Raw genomic sequence first — 16,847 nt, forward strand, 5'->3', positions numbered from 1 at the left:
AAATTCAAACTTAATAATGAAGCAATATTTTTAACAGGCTGTTCCTGTTTATATAACCTCCATAAAACAACAGGGTTAGAACACATTGTGACAAAGTAAGATGTTTGTTTTGTAGTCCATCTTCTGCACAATGTAGTTTCAACAGGCGGACATCCGGTGTCACCTTGTTACAGAGAGGCGAGTGTATGGCTGTTCCAATTCTCAGCACCGCTCCTCTCTTTCCCTGACTTCTCAGCAGTTGTCCTCCCCACGATGACGTTTTCATCGGGGCCAAGGAAAAGAGTTTAGGAAAAGGAGATTGGCGCTACTTTTGAAATAACACTCCACGGGGTTGCATTGTGCAGCTTAGTCACGTGACCGCACAGCAACAAATCACAGCGGAGTCAGATAAAGGGGGCGGAGCAAAGTGTGTGTGCAGGAGAGGAGTCGAGCAGAGAGAGCTGCTTTTTCATGAAACGGGAGTAAAGTAGTAAACTTACTGGAACATATACCACTACCAACGTTTGGATCGATATCTGCATCGATCTGCACACCCTTGTCTCCTGGATCCTAGCTGAGATCAGCGTGAACCACGTGGGTCTCTGCTCCCTGATCTGTTTCCTGTGTTTGGAAAGAGTTCCAGCTTCATCACGGAGTTTCTCTCGGTTTGTGGGCTCGTCTAAAGGTAAGCATCAAGCTAAATTTAATGTGGGTTCAGTTTATGCTGAGTTTAGCTCTGTTGAGAATAATAGATTGCTTGGTAGACATTGGAGTTAGACAGACTGTAGAGTTTGTGATTGCTTGCAACATCATAATATGGCGGTTGCTGGGGGGAAAGAATACATAAAGAAAAATAGTCTTGGAATATGAACAAAAGGATGGGGTGCAGGGCAGGAGAACAACCAACCCCCACCCCAGGACCTGAAGCCACAGGTACAAGCCTGGGGGAGCGCAACCCCAGGGTGAGAGTAGTGGAAGCTTGCTGAGAAGGAGGCCAAAAGGCTTTCGATGCGCTCTGAGGTCATAGTTTTAAACACTTGATCTACTCAGCTGCATGAAGAGCACGCTTGAGTTTCTCAAACACAATTAAATAAAACCTTATGAAGGTCAAAGGTCGTCACTTGTATGTTGAACTACAAACAGTTTTTTGCACATAGTGTCTTATTTACCATAAAGTGATGCAGAGTTATTCATACCAGAGTAACCAGAGAGGATCATATATTTTTAAATATATAACTTTCTACAGCCTCTGGGGAGTATCTGAGTATTTATAACATTACACAAACCAGAGGTCTCATCACAGTGTTCATGAAACGCTGGGTTTATCCATCTTCTGGGGCGGGCCTAGAGGAGTGCTGAAGATTTCCCTGTGAGGGAGCTGCTGGTGAAGATCATGAGTCCTGCTTGATCAATGCGATGAGCTTCAGTGTTCCTGGTGTTTCTTAAATGAAGCCTCTTTCAGTGGGTCAACAGAACTTCTGGCACAGGACAGCTGTGATGAAAGAAAGGGAAGAAGTTTCTCCAAACCTCTGGACCCAGAAACCCAGCTCGGTCCTGATGGTCTCCCTCACTAATTTCTCTCCAGGGTGAATGTAGCTGTTATACATAATACAGATTATTATTAAATGAAAAGAACACATTAGACTACACTACTGAAACCTTCTGCTGCTGTTTTTAAAGTTTCCATGTTACCAGGCTGTAGACTAGAGATTTAAACAGTTTTAGATCCATTACACTCAGTCTTAAATGTTAAAATCTCAAAGGACAGCATTATATTTTTGATATTAACAGTAACTCTGGGCCTCTGTGGAGTGTGCAGCTGATCTCATCGCTGTCTAAAAATGGATAAAAAAACATAAGGAGTGCTGAATCCTTCAATAACACAGACTATTAGAGTAACAGGTGTGTAGCATCGCTAACTAGCTAGCAACAAGCCTCCAACACAGTGCATATGCTAGCGGCTAATCTAGCAAACGAATTAACAACAGAGCGATTTTAGAACTATAAGATGATAAGCTGTGTGTCTTTTTTTTTTAACAGTGACATGGTTGTATTTACCTTAATTAAACGAGTCGTCAGTCGTGGTAAACCAGCAAAAAACTTGAGCCACAGGTGCTACGTAAAAAGTGTAGGGGGCGTGTTTGCGGTCATGTCCAGCGGGAGTGTTACACAGTCGCTCCACCTCAAGTCATTCCCGCGCAGACTCTGGCTCCAAATTTGCAAGATGGCAGCCTCCACAAATGGGATATTTTGGCTTCATTTTTGCATAATGGGAGGAGGCGGTGTCGCGTCGTCCATCTTTTATACAGTCATTGGTTGCAACATGGCAAATTGAACCTCCCCCACCCTCATTCAGATCTGGCCTTTGGAACTATTTTGGTCTTCATGTGACATATGACTCTGAAGGTATGCGTGTCATGGACAAAAGTAAAACAGTATGTCGGATGTGCCACGCAATGCTCAATTACATGGGTGGAAACTACTGCGTTAGCGCAGTTTGCTCGTTAACGTGTTGACGCCGTCCAGCCCCACGCACGGGGCGATCCGCGGTAGCTCGTTAACGGAGATTTGGCGTGTTGTGGCGTTAACGTCATTTCAGATTAACGCTGACAGCACCAGTGGGAACACAACGAATATGACTGCACATTTACGCCGACATCATCCTAGTGCAAAGACAAGTGGAAGCAGACAAAAACAACAAGCACGCATGCTACAAACTTTACCCGAGTCATTTAGACAGCCATTAGCACATGATTCTCCTTATGGGGACCTGACATGTTTAATATGCTGATGAGAATATAGCCCTGAAGAAGCGTATAGTATAGCTTTTATTTTGGAAAGAGCCATTTCTCTGTAATAAACTCTCTTTTCCAAAGATGAGTGATTTCTCGATCAGATTTATTTTTTATTACTTTATTGTTTCAGCAACATTAAATTTAAAAACTGTACTTTTGAGTTAAAATATATATTTATAATTTTAATAAATGACAAATTAAAAATGCATGAACATTTTTTTGTATTGAAAAAATATCGAACCGTGACACCAAAGTATCATAACCGAACTATGAATTTTCTGTATCGTTGCACCCCTAATATATGTGTATGTGTGTGTATATATACATATATATGTGTGTGTGTGTGTGTGTGTGTGTGTGTGTGTGTGTGTATACACTCAACAAAAATATAAACGCAACACTTTTGTTTTTGCTCCCATTCCCCATGGGATGGACGTAGAGACCTAAAATTCATTCCAGATACACAATATAACCATCCCTCCCAAACAGTGGTCACAAATCAGTCCAAATGTGTGGTAGTGGGCACATCTGCTATATTGAGATAATCCATCCCACCTCACAGGTGTGCCACATCAGGATGCTAATCTGACATCATGAGTAGTGCACAGGTGTACCTCAGACTGCCCACAACAAAAGGCCACCCTGGAATGTGCAGTTTTGTCTCACAGCAAAATGCCACAGATGCCACAAGCAATGAGGGAGCGTGCAATTGGCATGCTGACAGCAGGAATGTCAACCAGATCTGTCGCCCGTGCATTGAATGTTCATTTCTCAATCATAAGCCGTCTCCACAGGCGTTTCAGAGAATATGGCAGCACATCCAACCGGCCTCACAACCGCAGACCTCGTGTAACCACACCAGCCCAGGACCTCCACATCCAGCAGGTTCACCTCCAAGATCGTCTGAGACCAGCTACCCAGACAGCTGCTGGGACAATTGGTTTCCACAACCAAACAATTTCTGCACAAACTGTCAGAAACCGTCTCAGGGACGCTCAACTGCATGCCCGTCGTCCTCATCGGGGTCTTGACCTGACTCCAGCTCGTTGCCGTAACAGACTTGTTCAATTCAATTCAATTCAATTTTATTTATATAGCGCCAAATCACAACAAAAGTCGCCTCAAGGCGCTTCATAGATACAGAGAAAAACCCAACAATCATATGACCCCCTATGAGCAAGCACTTTGGCGACAGTGGGAAGGAAAAACTCCCTTTTAACAGGAAGAAACCTCCGGCAGAACCAGGCTCAGGGAGGGGCGGCCATCTGCTGCGACCGGTTGGGGTGAGAGAAGGAAGACAGGATAAAGACATGCTGTGGAAGAGAGACAGAGGTTAATAACAGATATGATTCAATGCAGAGAGGTCTATTAATACATAGTGAGTGAGAAAGGTGACTGGAAAGGAAAAACTCAATGCATCATGGGAATCCCCCGGCAGCCTACATCTATTGCAGCATAACAAAGGGAGGATTCAGGGTCACCTGGTCCAGCCCTAACTATATGCTTTAGAAAAAAGGAAAGTTTTAAGCCTAATCTTAAAAGTAGAGATAGTGTCTGTCTCCCGAATCCAAACTGGAAGCTGGTTCCACAGAAGAGGGGCCTGAAAACTGAAGGCTCTCCCTCCCATTCTACTTTTAAATACTCTAGGAACAACAAGTAGGCCTGCAGAGCGAGAGCGGAGCGCTCTAATAGGGTGATATGGTACTACAAGGTCATTAAGATAAGATGGGGCCTGATTATTTAAGACCTTGTATGTGAGGAGCAGGATTTTGAATTCAATTCTGGATTTAACAGGAAGCCAATGAAGGGAAGCCAAAACAGGAGAAATATGCTCTCTCTTTCTAGTCCCTGTCAGGACTCTTGCTGCAGCATTTTGGATTAGCTGAAGGCTTTTCAGTGAGTTTTTTGGACATCCTGATAATAATGAATTACAGTAGTCCAGCCTGGAAGTAATAAATGCATGAACTAGTTTTTCAGCGTCACTCTGAGACAGGATATTTCTAATTTTAGAGATGTTGCGCAAATGGAAGAAAGCAGTCTTACATATTTGTTTAATATGTGCGTTGAAGGACATGTCCTGGTCAAAAATGACTCCAAGGTTCCTCACCGCGTTACTGGAGGCCAAGGTAATGCCATCCAGAGTAAGAATCTGATTAGATACCATATTTCTAAGATTTTCAGGGCCGAGTACAATAACCTCAGTTTTATCTGAATTAAGAAGCAGAAAGTTAGCGGCCATCCAGGTCTTTATGTCTTTAAGACATTCCTGCAGTTTAACTAATTGGTGTGTGTTATCTGGCTTCATGGACAGATAGAGCTGGGTGTCATCTGCATAGCAGTGAAAATGTATGCTATGTCTTCTAATGATACTGCCTAAGGGAAGCATGTATAATGTAAACAGAATTGGTCCTAGCACTGAACCCTGTGGAACTCCATAATTAACCTCAGTGTGTGAAGAGGACTCTCCATTTACATGCACGAATTGGAGTCTATTAGATAGATATGATACAAACCACTGCAGCGCAGTACTTGTAATACCTACAGCATGTTCTAATCGCTCTAATAGGATATTATGATCAACAGTATCGAACGCTGCACTGAGGTCTAGCAGGACAAGCACAGAGATGAGTCCACTGTCAGAGGCCATAAGAAGATCATTTGTAACCTTCACTAAAGCTGTTTCTGTGCTGTGCTGAGCTCTGAAACCTGACTGAAACTCTTCAAATAAACCATTCCTCTGCAGATGATCTGTTAGCTGTTTGACAACTACTCTTTCAAGGATTTTTGATATGAAAGGAAGGTTGGAGATTGGCCTATAATTAGCTAAGACTGCTGGGTCTAGAGATGGCTTTTTGAGTAAAGGTTTAACTACAGCCAGCTTGAAGGCCTGTGGTACATAGCCGATTATTAGAGATAGGTTGATCATATTTAAGATCGAAGAATTAATTAATGGCAGGACTTCTTTGAGCAGTTTTGTAGGAATGGGGTCTAAAAGACACGTTGATGGTTTGGAGGAAGTAATTATTGAAGTTAACTCAGAAAGATCAATTGGAGAAAAAGAGTCTAACTTAATATCAATGGTACTAAGAGTAACTGTAGATAATATTACATCTGTGGGATGATTATTGGTAATTTTTTCTCTAATGATAAAAATTTTATTTGTGAAGAAGTTCATGAAGTCATTACTAGTTAACGTTAAAGGGATGGTTGGCTCAAAAGAGCTCTGACTTTTTGTCAGCCTGGCTACAGTGCTGAAGAGAAACCTAGGGTTGTTCTTATTTTCTTCAATCAGTGATGAATAGTAAGATGTTCTGGCTTTGCGGAGGGCTTTCTTATAAAGCAGCAAACTATTTCTCCAGGCTAAATGATGATCCTCTAGATTTGTGACACGCCATTTCCTCTCCAGATTACGAGTCATCTGCTTTAGGGTACGTGTTTCAGAATTATACCACGGAGTCAGGTACTTCTGATTTGAGGCCTTAGTTTTCACTGGAGCTACAGTATCCAGAGTCGTACGTAGTGAGGAGGTAAAATTATTAACAAGATAATCGACCTCTGTTGGGGTAGCGTTCAGATAGCTGCTTTGCTCTGTGTTGGTACAGGGCATTGGAGATGATAAGGGCATTGGAGATGATAAACTTGTGTGGGCAAATGCTCACATTCGATGGCGTCTGGCACGTTGGAGAGGTGTGCGCTTCACGGATGAATCATGGTTCACATTGTTCAGGGCAGATGGCAGCTGAGAATGTCCCAGTTCTTGCATGGACAGCATACTCACCGGACATGTCACCCATTGAGCATGTTCGGGATGTGCTTGACCGGCGTATACGACAGCGTGTACCAGTTCCCACGAATATCCAACAACCTCACACAGCCATTGAAGTGGAGTGGACCAACATTCCACAGGCCACAATTGACAATCTGATAGACTCCATGCGACGATGTGTTGCACTGCATGAGGCAAATGGTGGTCACACCAGATACTGACCGGTTCTGGGTCCCCAGACCCCCAATAGCGCAAAAAACTGCACATTCCAGGGTGGCCTTTTGTTGTGGGCAGTCTGAGGTACACCTGTGCACTACTCATGATGTCAGATCAGCATCCTGATGTGGCACACCTGTGAGGTGGGATGGATTATCTCAATATAGCAGATGTGCCCACTACCACACATTTGGACTGATTTGTGACCACTGTTTGGGAGGGATGGTTATATTGTGTATCTGGAATGAATTTTAGGTCTCTACGTCCATCCCATGGGGAATGGGAGCAGTAACAAAGGTGTTGCGTTTATATTTTTGTTGAGTGTACTTCTTTTTTGCTGAGTAACAGGAGACGAGTCTGGTGGTGCAGCAGAGGAACAATTTCAGCCATTTGGACTCAGCTCAGCCACTACAGTGGAAACAATGTCTTCAACACAAAAGGTGAGAAAAGTATTAGTTTTCTGTTAAGAGCAGCTTCCATCCTGGGCTCCTCCATATATACAGAATCTACATTCAAAATCAGAAACCACAGAAGTCACAAGAAAATACAAAGATCATATTTTATCTACACACATTGAAACAACAATATCATCAGTTGAACTTTGAATTTTTTATGAAATAAAAGATTTTCTCTGCTGATCAATATTTCCTAATGTCATTTTAATTATACCTCTCATTGTGTCACATTATTGTAATGTGACACCATCACCAGAAGGTGGTGGTAACACACCTACAATGTGTTTGTTGACATGTTTGATTCCACCAATAGAGGGAGTTTCAGTTTGTTCCAGGACTGCATTTCACTCACTGCCTCTGTTTGTATCTCTGTCACTGCAGGACCAACATGGAGCAAGAAGTCAGCGCTCTCAGGAGGCCGACAAACGTCAAAGAAGAAAGGGAGAGAAATCCTACAGCTGTGATGAGTGTGGAAAGTCTTTTACCCAGGCTGGAAGCTTAAAAAGACACCAAGTCATCCACAGTGGAGTTAAACCTTACGGCTGTGACTTGTGTGGAAAATCTTTTGTGCAGGCTGGAAACTTAAAAAAACACCATGTCGTCCACAGTGGAGTTAAATCTTACAGCTGTGAGTTGTGTGGAAAGTCTTTTACCCGGGCTGAAGGCTTAAAAAAACACCAAGTCATCCACAGTGGAGTTAAACCTTACAGCTGTGACTTGTGTGGAAAATCTTTTGTGCAGGCTGGAAACTTAAAACTCCACAGAATCATCCACAGTGGATTTAAACCTTACAGCTGTGACTTGTGTGGAAAGTCTTTTGCCTGGGCTGAAAACTTAAAAACACACCAACGCATCCACAGTGGATTTAAACCTTACAGCTGTGACTTGTGTGGAAAATCTTTTCTGCAGGCTGGAAACTTAAAACTCCACAGAATCATCCACAGTGGATTTAAACCTTACAGCTGTGAGTCGTGTGGAAAGTCTTTTGCGCGGGCTCGAGGCTTAAAAATACACCAACTCATCCACAGTGGAGTTAAAGCGTACAGCTGTGAGTTTTGTGGAAAGTCTTTTACCCAGGCTGGAGACTTAAAAAACCACAGAATCATCCACAGTGGGGTTAAATCTTACAGCTGTGACTTGTGTGGAAAGTCTTTTACCCGGGCTAGAGACTTAAAAAAACACCAACTCATCCACAGTGGAGTTAAACCTTACAGCTGTGACTTGTGTGGTAAAGCTTTTGGTCAAAGTCGAAACTTACAGAAGCATCTAGTTACCCACTCTGGAATTAAGGCGTACAGCTGCGACTTTTGTGGAAAAACTTTCAGTGAAAAAAGGTACCGAAATATTCACCTACGGATTCACACTGGAAATGATGTTTCCTGCTGTGATCAGTGTGGGAAACTGTTTACAACAGATGCACAACTACAAATACACATGTTTAGCCACACTGAGGAGAGACCTTATTAATGTGACCTGTGTGAGAAGACTTTTAAATCTCCACATTACCTGAAAAAACACCAACAGATCCACACCAGAAAGTAACTCTACAAGTGCAGATACTGTGAGGAAGTATTGATTTTTTTATCTTGTAATTTTAACCTGATTGTTTGGAACAAGTCTGATCAGTAAACCTATGGAGGTATTCTGAATGAACTGTTTTGGAAAATGAAGAATCATTTTCGCTCGGTAAGCTGAGTGTTATAATGTAAACAGTAAAACGTAATTGGACATTGGCAGAGATCACTTACGCTGACATTGTTTAGAAGCAGAGCAACACAGATGGATCCAGTTCTCAACCCTGTCGTCACTGTGGTGGTGGGAAAACGTTTCTCTGTGACCTTTGTGGAAAAACTTCCAATCATCAACGGGACCTAAAACCACATCAACGTATCCACACTGGAGACAAAATGAACCACTGCAAAGAATGTGGGAGAGGCTTCCACACCAAGTGCATTAAAAATACATGAACTATTCCACAGTGTGTTCAAAAAGCACATCTGTGACCAGTGTGGGTCATCCGTCACCACTCCACGTGAGCTTAAAGAACAAGAATAAGCAAATCCACACAGTAGAGACACCATACAAGTGCAGACACTGTGACAAAAGCTTCTCACAATCAGGTCATCGTAACAAACATGAACGTACACACATGGAAGTGAACTTCAGCTGTGACCAGTGTGACAAGAGCTTCAGGAATCTCAGTTCATACTCCGAACACAAACGATCCCACACTGTAAATAAACTGTTTCACTGTTACCAATGTGCAAAAACCTTCACTTCATTATCTGCTCTGTGCAAACATCAGCCTGATCATGCAGGACTGAAATCACTGGATCACAATGAATCTGAAGAGAGAGAAAGATCCTCTTCTGGTTTCAGGCTCAGACTTAAAAACCTTGAGATCAGGCTCCACAGAGTTCAGATGGAATCTCCTGTAAAGAGTGTCAGCTGATGTCACACTTGGATCTGATGAGGTAGCTCTGATTTCTGGACCTGCAGTGAATAATCCTGAATGTTACATTTAGGAAGCTGCATGTATAGATATGTATATCAAGTTTATGTTTTTTCCTTTGAGGGATTTTAATTCTCTAAAATGTTATCCCTGTTACATTTTAACATTTGTTCCCTTAGGACACAGTAGTGTTTAGTAGTTGTACTATTAAAGTTATAGGAATGTCTTTTCTTTCTTTCTTTTTTAACCAAACTGGTATTCTATCAAAAATCAAATATGGATATGTAAATCATTTCTTTTATTTGAACTTTTTTAGCTTTTCCAAAATTAACTTATTTTTTTATGTATTCATTGCATGTTTCACCTCAGTTAAATTTCAATCCTTCATTCATATTTAAACTTTTGCTGTGGAAAAATCTTCTCTTAAATCCTTTTCTCCCAAAACAAGCAAATATTTTCACAGCAGTTGCTCTTAAAACTTCCAAAATGAACTAAATCTGTCCACCAGCTTTGAAACAACACCTGCTGTGACTTTATGTCCAGAAAAAAGAAACTCAAGCTGAACTGGTTTTGGGCTGTATTTCCATGTAATACCTTTTTTTTTTCTTTTTTTTTTTTTTTTTTACCAGAAGATGGAGCAGTGATGCTGTGTAACCTTTATTTAATTAGGCAAAGAACACAATATTCACAGTGGCAGCAAAGAACTGTTAAAAGTTAAAAACAGCAGCACACATCAGAACCATTTTAAAGATTACAGGTGACTACTTTTAGTTAATTCAAATCCTATTAAACATCTATTTTTGGATCCTCCTTTCACTTTAGTGTATTTACTGTATCCTTGAAGTCCACGTTGTTTTTTTAATGAATTCATTTTGATCCACATGTTCTGCAGCTGTTTGCCTTTTGATTTGAAGTTTGCATTATGAAATCCTGATACTGTTAAAGCATCAGTTATAATTGATGAACTCTGTGTAAAGTTTATTAAACAGTTTGGTATGAAAAATAAAGAAATGGTCTCACAGCAAGTAGTTTGAGCCATGATTTCCGATTCAAACTAATTTAAATGTTTTTAGTGGTACATGTGGAGGTTTATCAGAGGAGGAGACTTGGCTGCTCTCGGCACGGTTCCTGCAGCTCATTAAAAACTCTGAAATGATCTTCAAGGAAAAGATGATTAATTTTTCTTAAAAACAAGATGTGGGCATGACGTTTTAACATGAGTGTGTTTAAGATGCATTGTGATTAGCATCTCACACGTTCCAATAAAGCAGATGTTCCTGCATTGCAACAGTAGTTTGCAGATGTGGTCATCCCCCGATCATCTGCAAGACTCTCATGCAGCACCAATTTGAAACACAGCCTGGAAAGTGCGTTCATGGCCCTACAGGTTGCCTAAGCACAAGAGACAAATTGTGCAAAAGGAATTGGCTGAAATGGTGAAAATGCTGTTATCATAGGATGAAACGAGGATTTGTTCCTCAGTGTTTGGTCTCCTATGCTTACCTTTTCTCCAGATGATTTGTCACAATTGAGAGAGGCCGGTTGTCTTTAAGGTGCTTTCAGGTAATTAAGAAGTGAGTGCAGGGTTTGTACCATTCATCACACTTCTGTTAGGTTTGTTTGAAGACTCAGGCATTTTTCAGCACCTCCTGTAGCGATAGCTGCGTCCTCACACTGCATATGCTGTTTGCCACCTGGATGATGTCATTCATAGTGATACCACGGTGGAGCATGTGCAGTGGGTGGTCACAGTCCCTAAAGTGTGTGGTTGGATGGAGGGACGTACAGTATTTGGGTACAATTTGGGAGCTGGGTATGTGCATCCACACATGGATAAAACAGCAGCCATCGCATCCTGCCTGTGTCCCAACGCAAAAAAGAACATCCTGATAATAATGAATTACAATATTCCCGACAAGAAGAAATAAATGCATGAACGAGTTTTTCAGCATCACTCTGGGACAGGATATTTCTGATTTTCAAGATATTGCAGCAATGGAAGAAAGCAGTCATAAATATTTGCTTAATATTTCCATTAAAGGAGAAATCCTGGTCAAAATGACTCTAAGATTCCATATAGTGTTACTGGAGGCCAAGGTATTGCATCCAGAAAAGAATAAAATCCATAGCTGTTGATAAAATTGGCACAGAGCTTCCCCCATGCATTACCAAAGATTCACATCAAACTCATTCTTGATTGCTTTAATGAACATTTTGTTATTGTCACAGTTTGATACTGATGATTTCTTGTGAACACTCCTTTAGTTTAAACCCAGTGACAGTATCAAGTTATTATGTTTGTTTTCATGTAAGTATCTACACTTATATTATCTATCTATACTTCGTCTGCATCCCTCGAGGCCCCATTTGAAGGCTGATTATGTCCCAACATAGGCCAGAATTCATAGCGCAGTGGTGGCTGTGGCTTTTTTTTTCAACAAAGAAAAAACCCCAGCAGATGGCTGAAGCGTGGTGGCCAAAGAATAAACTTTTAAAAGCAAGTATAAAATTTTAGATCACTTATATATCTGCAAAGAACGTTATAACATTACACATGGGTTTTTAATTATCGATTTATCGATTAAAATCGGTTCTGGCTTGGATAATGTGATATCGATTCAGAGGTCAGAGGGCCCGGTGGCGCCAGTGTCCGGCAGCCTCGCCTCTGTCAGTGCGCCCCAGGGCAGCTGTGGCTACAATGTAGCTTGCCATTGCCAGTGTGTGAATGTGTGTGCACTGTAAAAAAGAAAAAGTTGAGAAAACTTAAAATTTCAAGGCAACATGATGCAAGAGATTTTTGAGTTTTCTCAACTTCTGCCAACTGTAGTTGACTTAACTAATATTTTCATGTTCTGCCAACTTGGATCTACTTGTTCACCTAATTAGGATAATCCTGTAAGTCTAACAAAGAAATTCTGGTTTCAATGCCATGTATTTCTGCCTTCACCAAACAAAGATATTCCTGTTGAATTAACATACAATTATTCCCTCCAAGGCCATGTATTCCTAAATTCACCAAACACAGATATTCTTGTTGAATAATCATACAATTCTTACTCCAGTGAGTTGAAAATTTACCAATATAAATAAAGAAAAATGTATGCTGTTATCGTACTTGAAAAAACACTCAAACAGATATAGAATAAAACAAAGCACAACTGAATGTTATGTAAAAACGTATTTATTTTTTTCAACAGTGCTTTCAGTATATTTCAGAAGGTCATGGGCAGTGGGGTGAATTTCTGTAAAAAAGCAAGCAAACAGAAAAAAACGTGTTGCCAGTTTCTTTAGGGTGCTTTGAGCACCCCAGCAGAGACATTAAAATTCCAGAGTCCAGAAAAAAAGAAAAGTGTCCAGCAGCTTAGTCATTCACGTTCACACCCTGGCTGTCCTGTAAAAGCTTAACTTAACTATTGCACACTAAATAGGGTAGTGCAACAAACAATTGCCTATGTACCCAGACATCGACATTTTACATGGGCTTACTATGATGAACTACAGAAGTCAAAAGTTATTAGAAATGTTACCATCAATGAACAGCGAACTATCAGGTAAAATACCAGTTCCATACTTCAGGTGGAGTGAAAAACACTATAACAAATCTTTTAAAATCCTACAAGACAAAATTTCACCATAGATTCTCAATAATACAGATTCATCTGACTAATATTTACATTTCAAATAATCCCTTATCCACTTCAACTTCATATTGACCGACCAGGTCAAAATGAACCATTCTGTTTTGACTGTTCCTTCTTTTCTCCCTTCTTCCTTTCCTCCCTCTTTCCTTCACTTATTCCTAATTAATTTTAACAGTTCAAACACTAAATATGCAACTCTTTGTAACAGGTGAACGATTATATAGAGGGAAAGGGGTTGAACTACTGGTTTTTTTTTTTTACATGACTCTACAATGCACTTGAACATGTTTAAGAACAAGTTAAACTCATGTCTGGCTTCCCCATTAACAGTCACAGCAAAAGCTTTGTTTTTAGAGACCTTATGCGCTGTGAGCATCGAGAGCCACCGAGTTCAAAAAAGATGCCCTGAATTGCTTCAAAGGTATAACTCATCTGCTTTGGATAATCAATGTTGAGGGCATACAGAAGGCCAAAGAGGTATGCCAAGGCAGTAGAGAGGTCTGGAATGTTATGTAGCACGATGTCCCCTTCCAACACAACAGCATGTTCTCGCACAGACGTATCGGCATCGTCATCTTGCAGGATGGTGAGGATGGCAACTGATGCACCGTTCAACACTGGTTCCAAAATGTCAGTGTCCTGAAGAGAAGAAAAGTAAAATATGAATTATTGAAAGCTAAGAAAAATTAAAGACAAAATACATTTCTAAAGATCTTAACTTTAACCTCTATACCATGATGCTCATTTGACTCATGGAGGTTTTAAAAAGAAAAAGCTTATTTTCCTTTAATTAACAGCACAATATCTTTCACCAACCAACCTTGTGATGAGTTTTGTACAAAAATATTTTCTGCTGTTGAACACCCACTAACAATGCCCAGGTGCTCCTCAGCAGAAAAAAAAAGCAGCGAGAGTTATGACAACTGCAATCCTCACCATAAAATTATCTGGACTGCACTGAGGAAGTGGACATTTCCATTTTGGATTAAATCATCTTTTAAAAACATCTCATAGCAATTAGTTTTGCTTGCATTACTTTTTTGTACTTACTAAGCACTTCAGGAAAACCTGTGTTGCATCCTCTCCGAGGAAAATGGGCAGGCCTCTCAGTGCTGCTGTCTTTCGGTGGGACACAATGTCAGATGTCTAAAGAGCATTCAGTGGAAAACAAGCATTTAAATTAGTATAGTAACGTGGTGTACCTACACACAATGCAAAATCAGAACTCTTATAGTAATGAAAATAAAATACAGATCAGGCCCAGCAACATGTAAAACTTAAAAAAACAAAACACCATTTTAACGATTTTACTTTCTTTTTACAAATTAAATAAAATACCGCCAAATAAAAACAAAGTAATGACTGATGACATTCATTTCCATTGATGTGTTTTGGCTGAAGCCAACATTTTTTTCTGTTATGACAAAGGTATACTCTCTTCTAAAAATGTCAGGTAAAGGAGCACTTACCTGTTCATCAAGTTTATCCAAGAGGTCTTCCATGTCCTCACCAAGAGCTCCCTTCTTAGACCGGTATAGTTTCAGCAGGCCAGGCACAAATTTGTTGAGGGATGCATTGAACGTCCCTAGGAGGTCTTTGCTTGTGATCCGATGAAATTCTTCAGATATCTAAACAAGACAATAACCAAAATATTGCCATTTATTCAGCACAGAAAATTTCTGGGTAGCTGCCTTGTACAGTCTGCACCATGTTATATGCCTGACTGTGTTATCAACCGCAAAACCTACTTCAAAAATCTCTCATGAATACACATTTTGCACAGGAATAGAAACACCCTCCACAAAAAACAGTATCAATATGCAAATACATATTATGTTCTACGTTGCACCAAAATCTGTGACGAATCAGATTATGTGACCTGCCTTAGTATTCTTTCCCTAAAAATCTCAGTCTATAGAAGTCCTATTTCCAGCACTAAAATAAAAAAAACATACATGCTAAGTCAAAAATTATGTGATTGACTTTCTGTTTCACAGGAAGAACAATTTTGATTTAGCATGGGGACTCTTTTCTTGTACTGGCAGAAATGTTCAGGGTAAGAATATTATGACAGGTCAAATAATCTAATGGGTCACAGATTTCAATGTGGACTGGTTGCACAAGGTATAATAAAGTTGGCCAATGCATTACACCAGCAAATACTGTACTACTTCAATAATAGTCCATCTAGTATAAGTCATGCCCAATTTGAATAATAATTAAATTATAAATAAATTTGGACACTCTTACCTCCTCAGAGGAAAACAGCCCAGGCCATCTCTCCTGGACCTCAGATACCATAGGTTGACACTCCACAACCTCTCTCCGCCTGAGAGAAAATGTCAGCGCCATCTTCTGCTGTATGACTTTCAAGTTCTTTTGTTTCTTCTTCATTTCACTGACCAGAGCAACTCTTTCCTCTTCAAGAGTAGAATCATCATGGTGCTGTGGATAATCTGGGACATGATTGACCTCTCCACGTTTGGGCTTTTTAAGGGTGAAAGGACTGCTGGCTTCATCTTCTCCTTTCCTTTTCCTGTTTACATTTACTTCATTGCAGCCTGCCCGACGAAGCTTTGATCTGTAGTTTCCAAGTTTGTGCTTGATACTTGCTTTCCATCCCTCGTAGCCTGTGATGCTACCTGGCTCCTTCAGGCATGGATATTTGAGAACCAGTGCAGAAGCCACTGACTCAACCTCATCTTTCTCAGGGTAGGCTTTAATTTCAAACACTGCCTCTGCAATTTTATCCAAAATCTCCATCTTCATGTCTCTTGTTACTGCAAGGCCCTTCTTAGATTTTTCATATGTCACATTAGCCTTACACAATTTCAGTTCAACATCATGTGAAAACTTGGGAATAGAAAATGGAGAGGGCCACTCTGACACATGTCTTAAGTTCATCTGGATAGTATCGGTCCAGCTAGGCCTGAAATCATCAGAGTGCACACTTATTGTGTCCTGGGAAGAGACTGAAGCAGAGGACACTGAAGCAATGGATTGGTTAAGTGTAGATGAATCACAGTTCCACATTATATGCAGGACTGCACGCTCAGCTGGTAATTCAGATATTGCTGTAAGATTGCATATTGCATTTCCGAAATCTGGATCCTCAAACTGTAGTGAGAAGTCACCTGCAAGTTCAAGTCTTTCTTTAAGTATATCAATCAATTGTCCCACAGATGCTGGTACTTCAGGAAGCTGGACTCGCCGGGCTTCTCTGGAGGAAAGAACTACCCGAAGTAACAAAGTCTGAAAAGAGGAGAAAAAAAAGTTGGCAGAAAATCAATAGCCAAACACAATTAGAAGACAGTTGACACCTATACCATACAGCTGCCTTTTTCCAGATGAATCTGCTGACTACATTTGATTTGCAAATGATTTAGTCTACAAATGTAAAAAACACACACACAAAATTTTTTTAAATAAAGCTCAAGTCTATATCCAAGTTTTCATTTTCTTCAGCCACTGTACTCAACTGGCCTACACTTGGGAAAACCTTCAATTCATTCAGCACAAAACTAATGCTTAATGAGGAGAAAA

General features: G+C 40.5%; 2 protein-coding genes across 2 annotated transcripts in view; one reads left to right on the top strand and one right to left on the bottom strand.

The window, feature by feature from the left end:
* Positions 1-388: 388 nt before the first annotated feature.
* Positions 389-16,847, top strand: part of LOC146635147 (uncharacterized) — a 43,251-nt gene continuing 26,792 nt past the window's right edge. Inside the window, exons 1-5 of the mRNA XM_085345379.1 lie at positions 389-664; positions 7,105-7,196; positions 7,593-7,818; positions 7,876-8,545; positions 8,747-8,749. Of these exons, the coding sequence (XP_085201505.1) occupies positions 7,179-7,196; positions 7,593-7,818; positions 7,876-8,545; positions 8,747-8,749 (917 nt within the window). The 5' untranslated portion in view covers positions 389-664; positions 7,105-7,178. The remainder of the gene's footprint in view (positions 665-7,104; positions 7,197-7,592; positions 7,819-7,875; positions 8,546-8,746; positions 8,750-16,847) is intronic.
* LOC146635148 (sterile alpha motif domain-containing protein 3-like) lies at positions 13,635-16,073 on the bottom strand. The gene is made up of 4 exons (XM_085349818.1): positions 15,555-16,073; positions 14,774-14,932; positions 14,355-14,450; positions 13,635-13,943 (listed from the first exon to the last, which is right to left on the bottom strand). The coding sequence occupies exons 1-4, from the start codon at positions 16,071-16,073 to the stop codon at positions 13,635-13,637; spliced, it is 1,083 nt and encodes a 360-aa protein (XP_085205944.1).

This window comes from Diplotaxodon limnothrissa, linkage group LG3 (genome assembly GCF_057381915.1).
Source record: "Diplotaxodon limnothrissa isolate DT_005_m linkage group LG3, D_limnothrissa_male_GT1.1, whole genome shotgun sequence".
Taxonomy (NCBI): domain Eukaryota; kingdom Metazoa; phylum Chordata; class Actinopteri; order Cichliformes; family Cichlidae; genus Diplotaxodon; species Diplotaxodon limnothrissa.

What these genes read in the sequence shown, in the direction of transcription:
- LOC146635148 (XM_085349818.1), bottom strand. Translation starts at nt 16,073, where the DNA reads ATGAAGATGGAGATTTTGGATAAAATTGCAGAGGCAGTGTTTGAAATT. An exon ending in GGCTGTTTTCCTCTGAGGAG is followed by an intron (nt 14,933 to 15,554) that starts GTAAGAGTGTCC and finishes TGTCTTGTTTAG; the next exon opens with ATATCTGAAGAATTTCATCG. An exon ending in TGGATAAACTTGATGAACAG is followed by an intron (nt 14,451 to 14,773) that starts GTAAGTGCTCCT and finishes AATGCTCTTTAG; the next exon opens with ACATCTGACATTGTGTCCCA.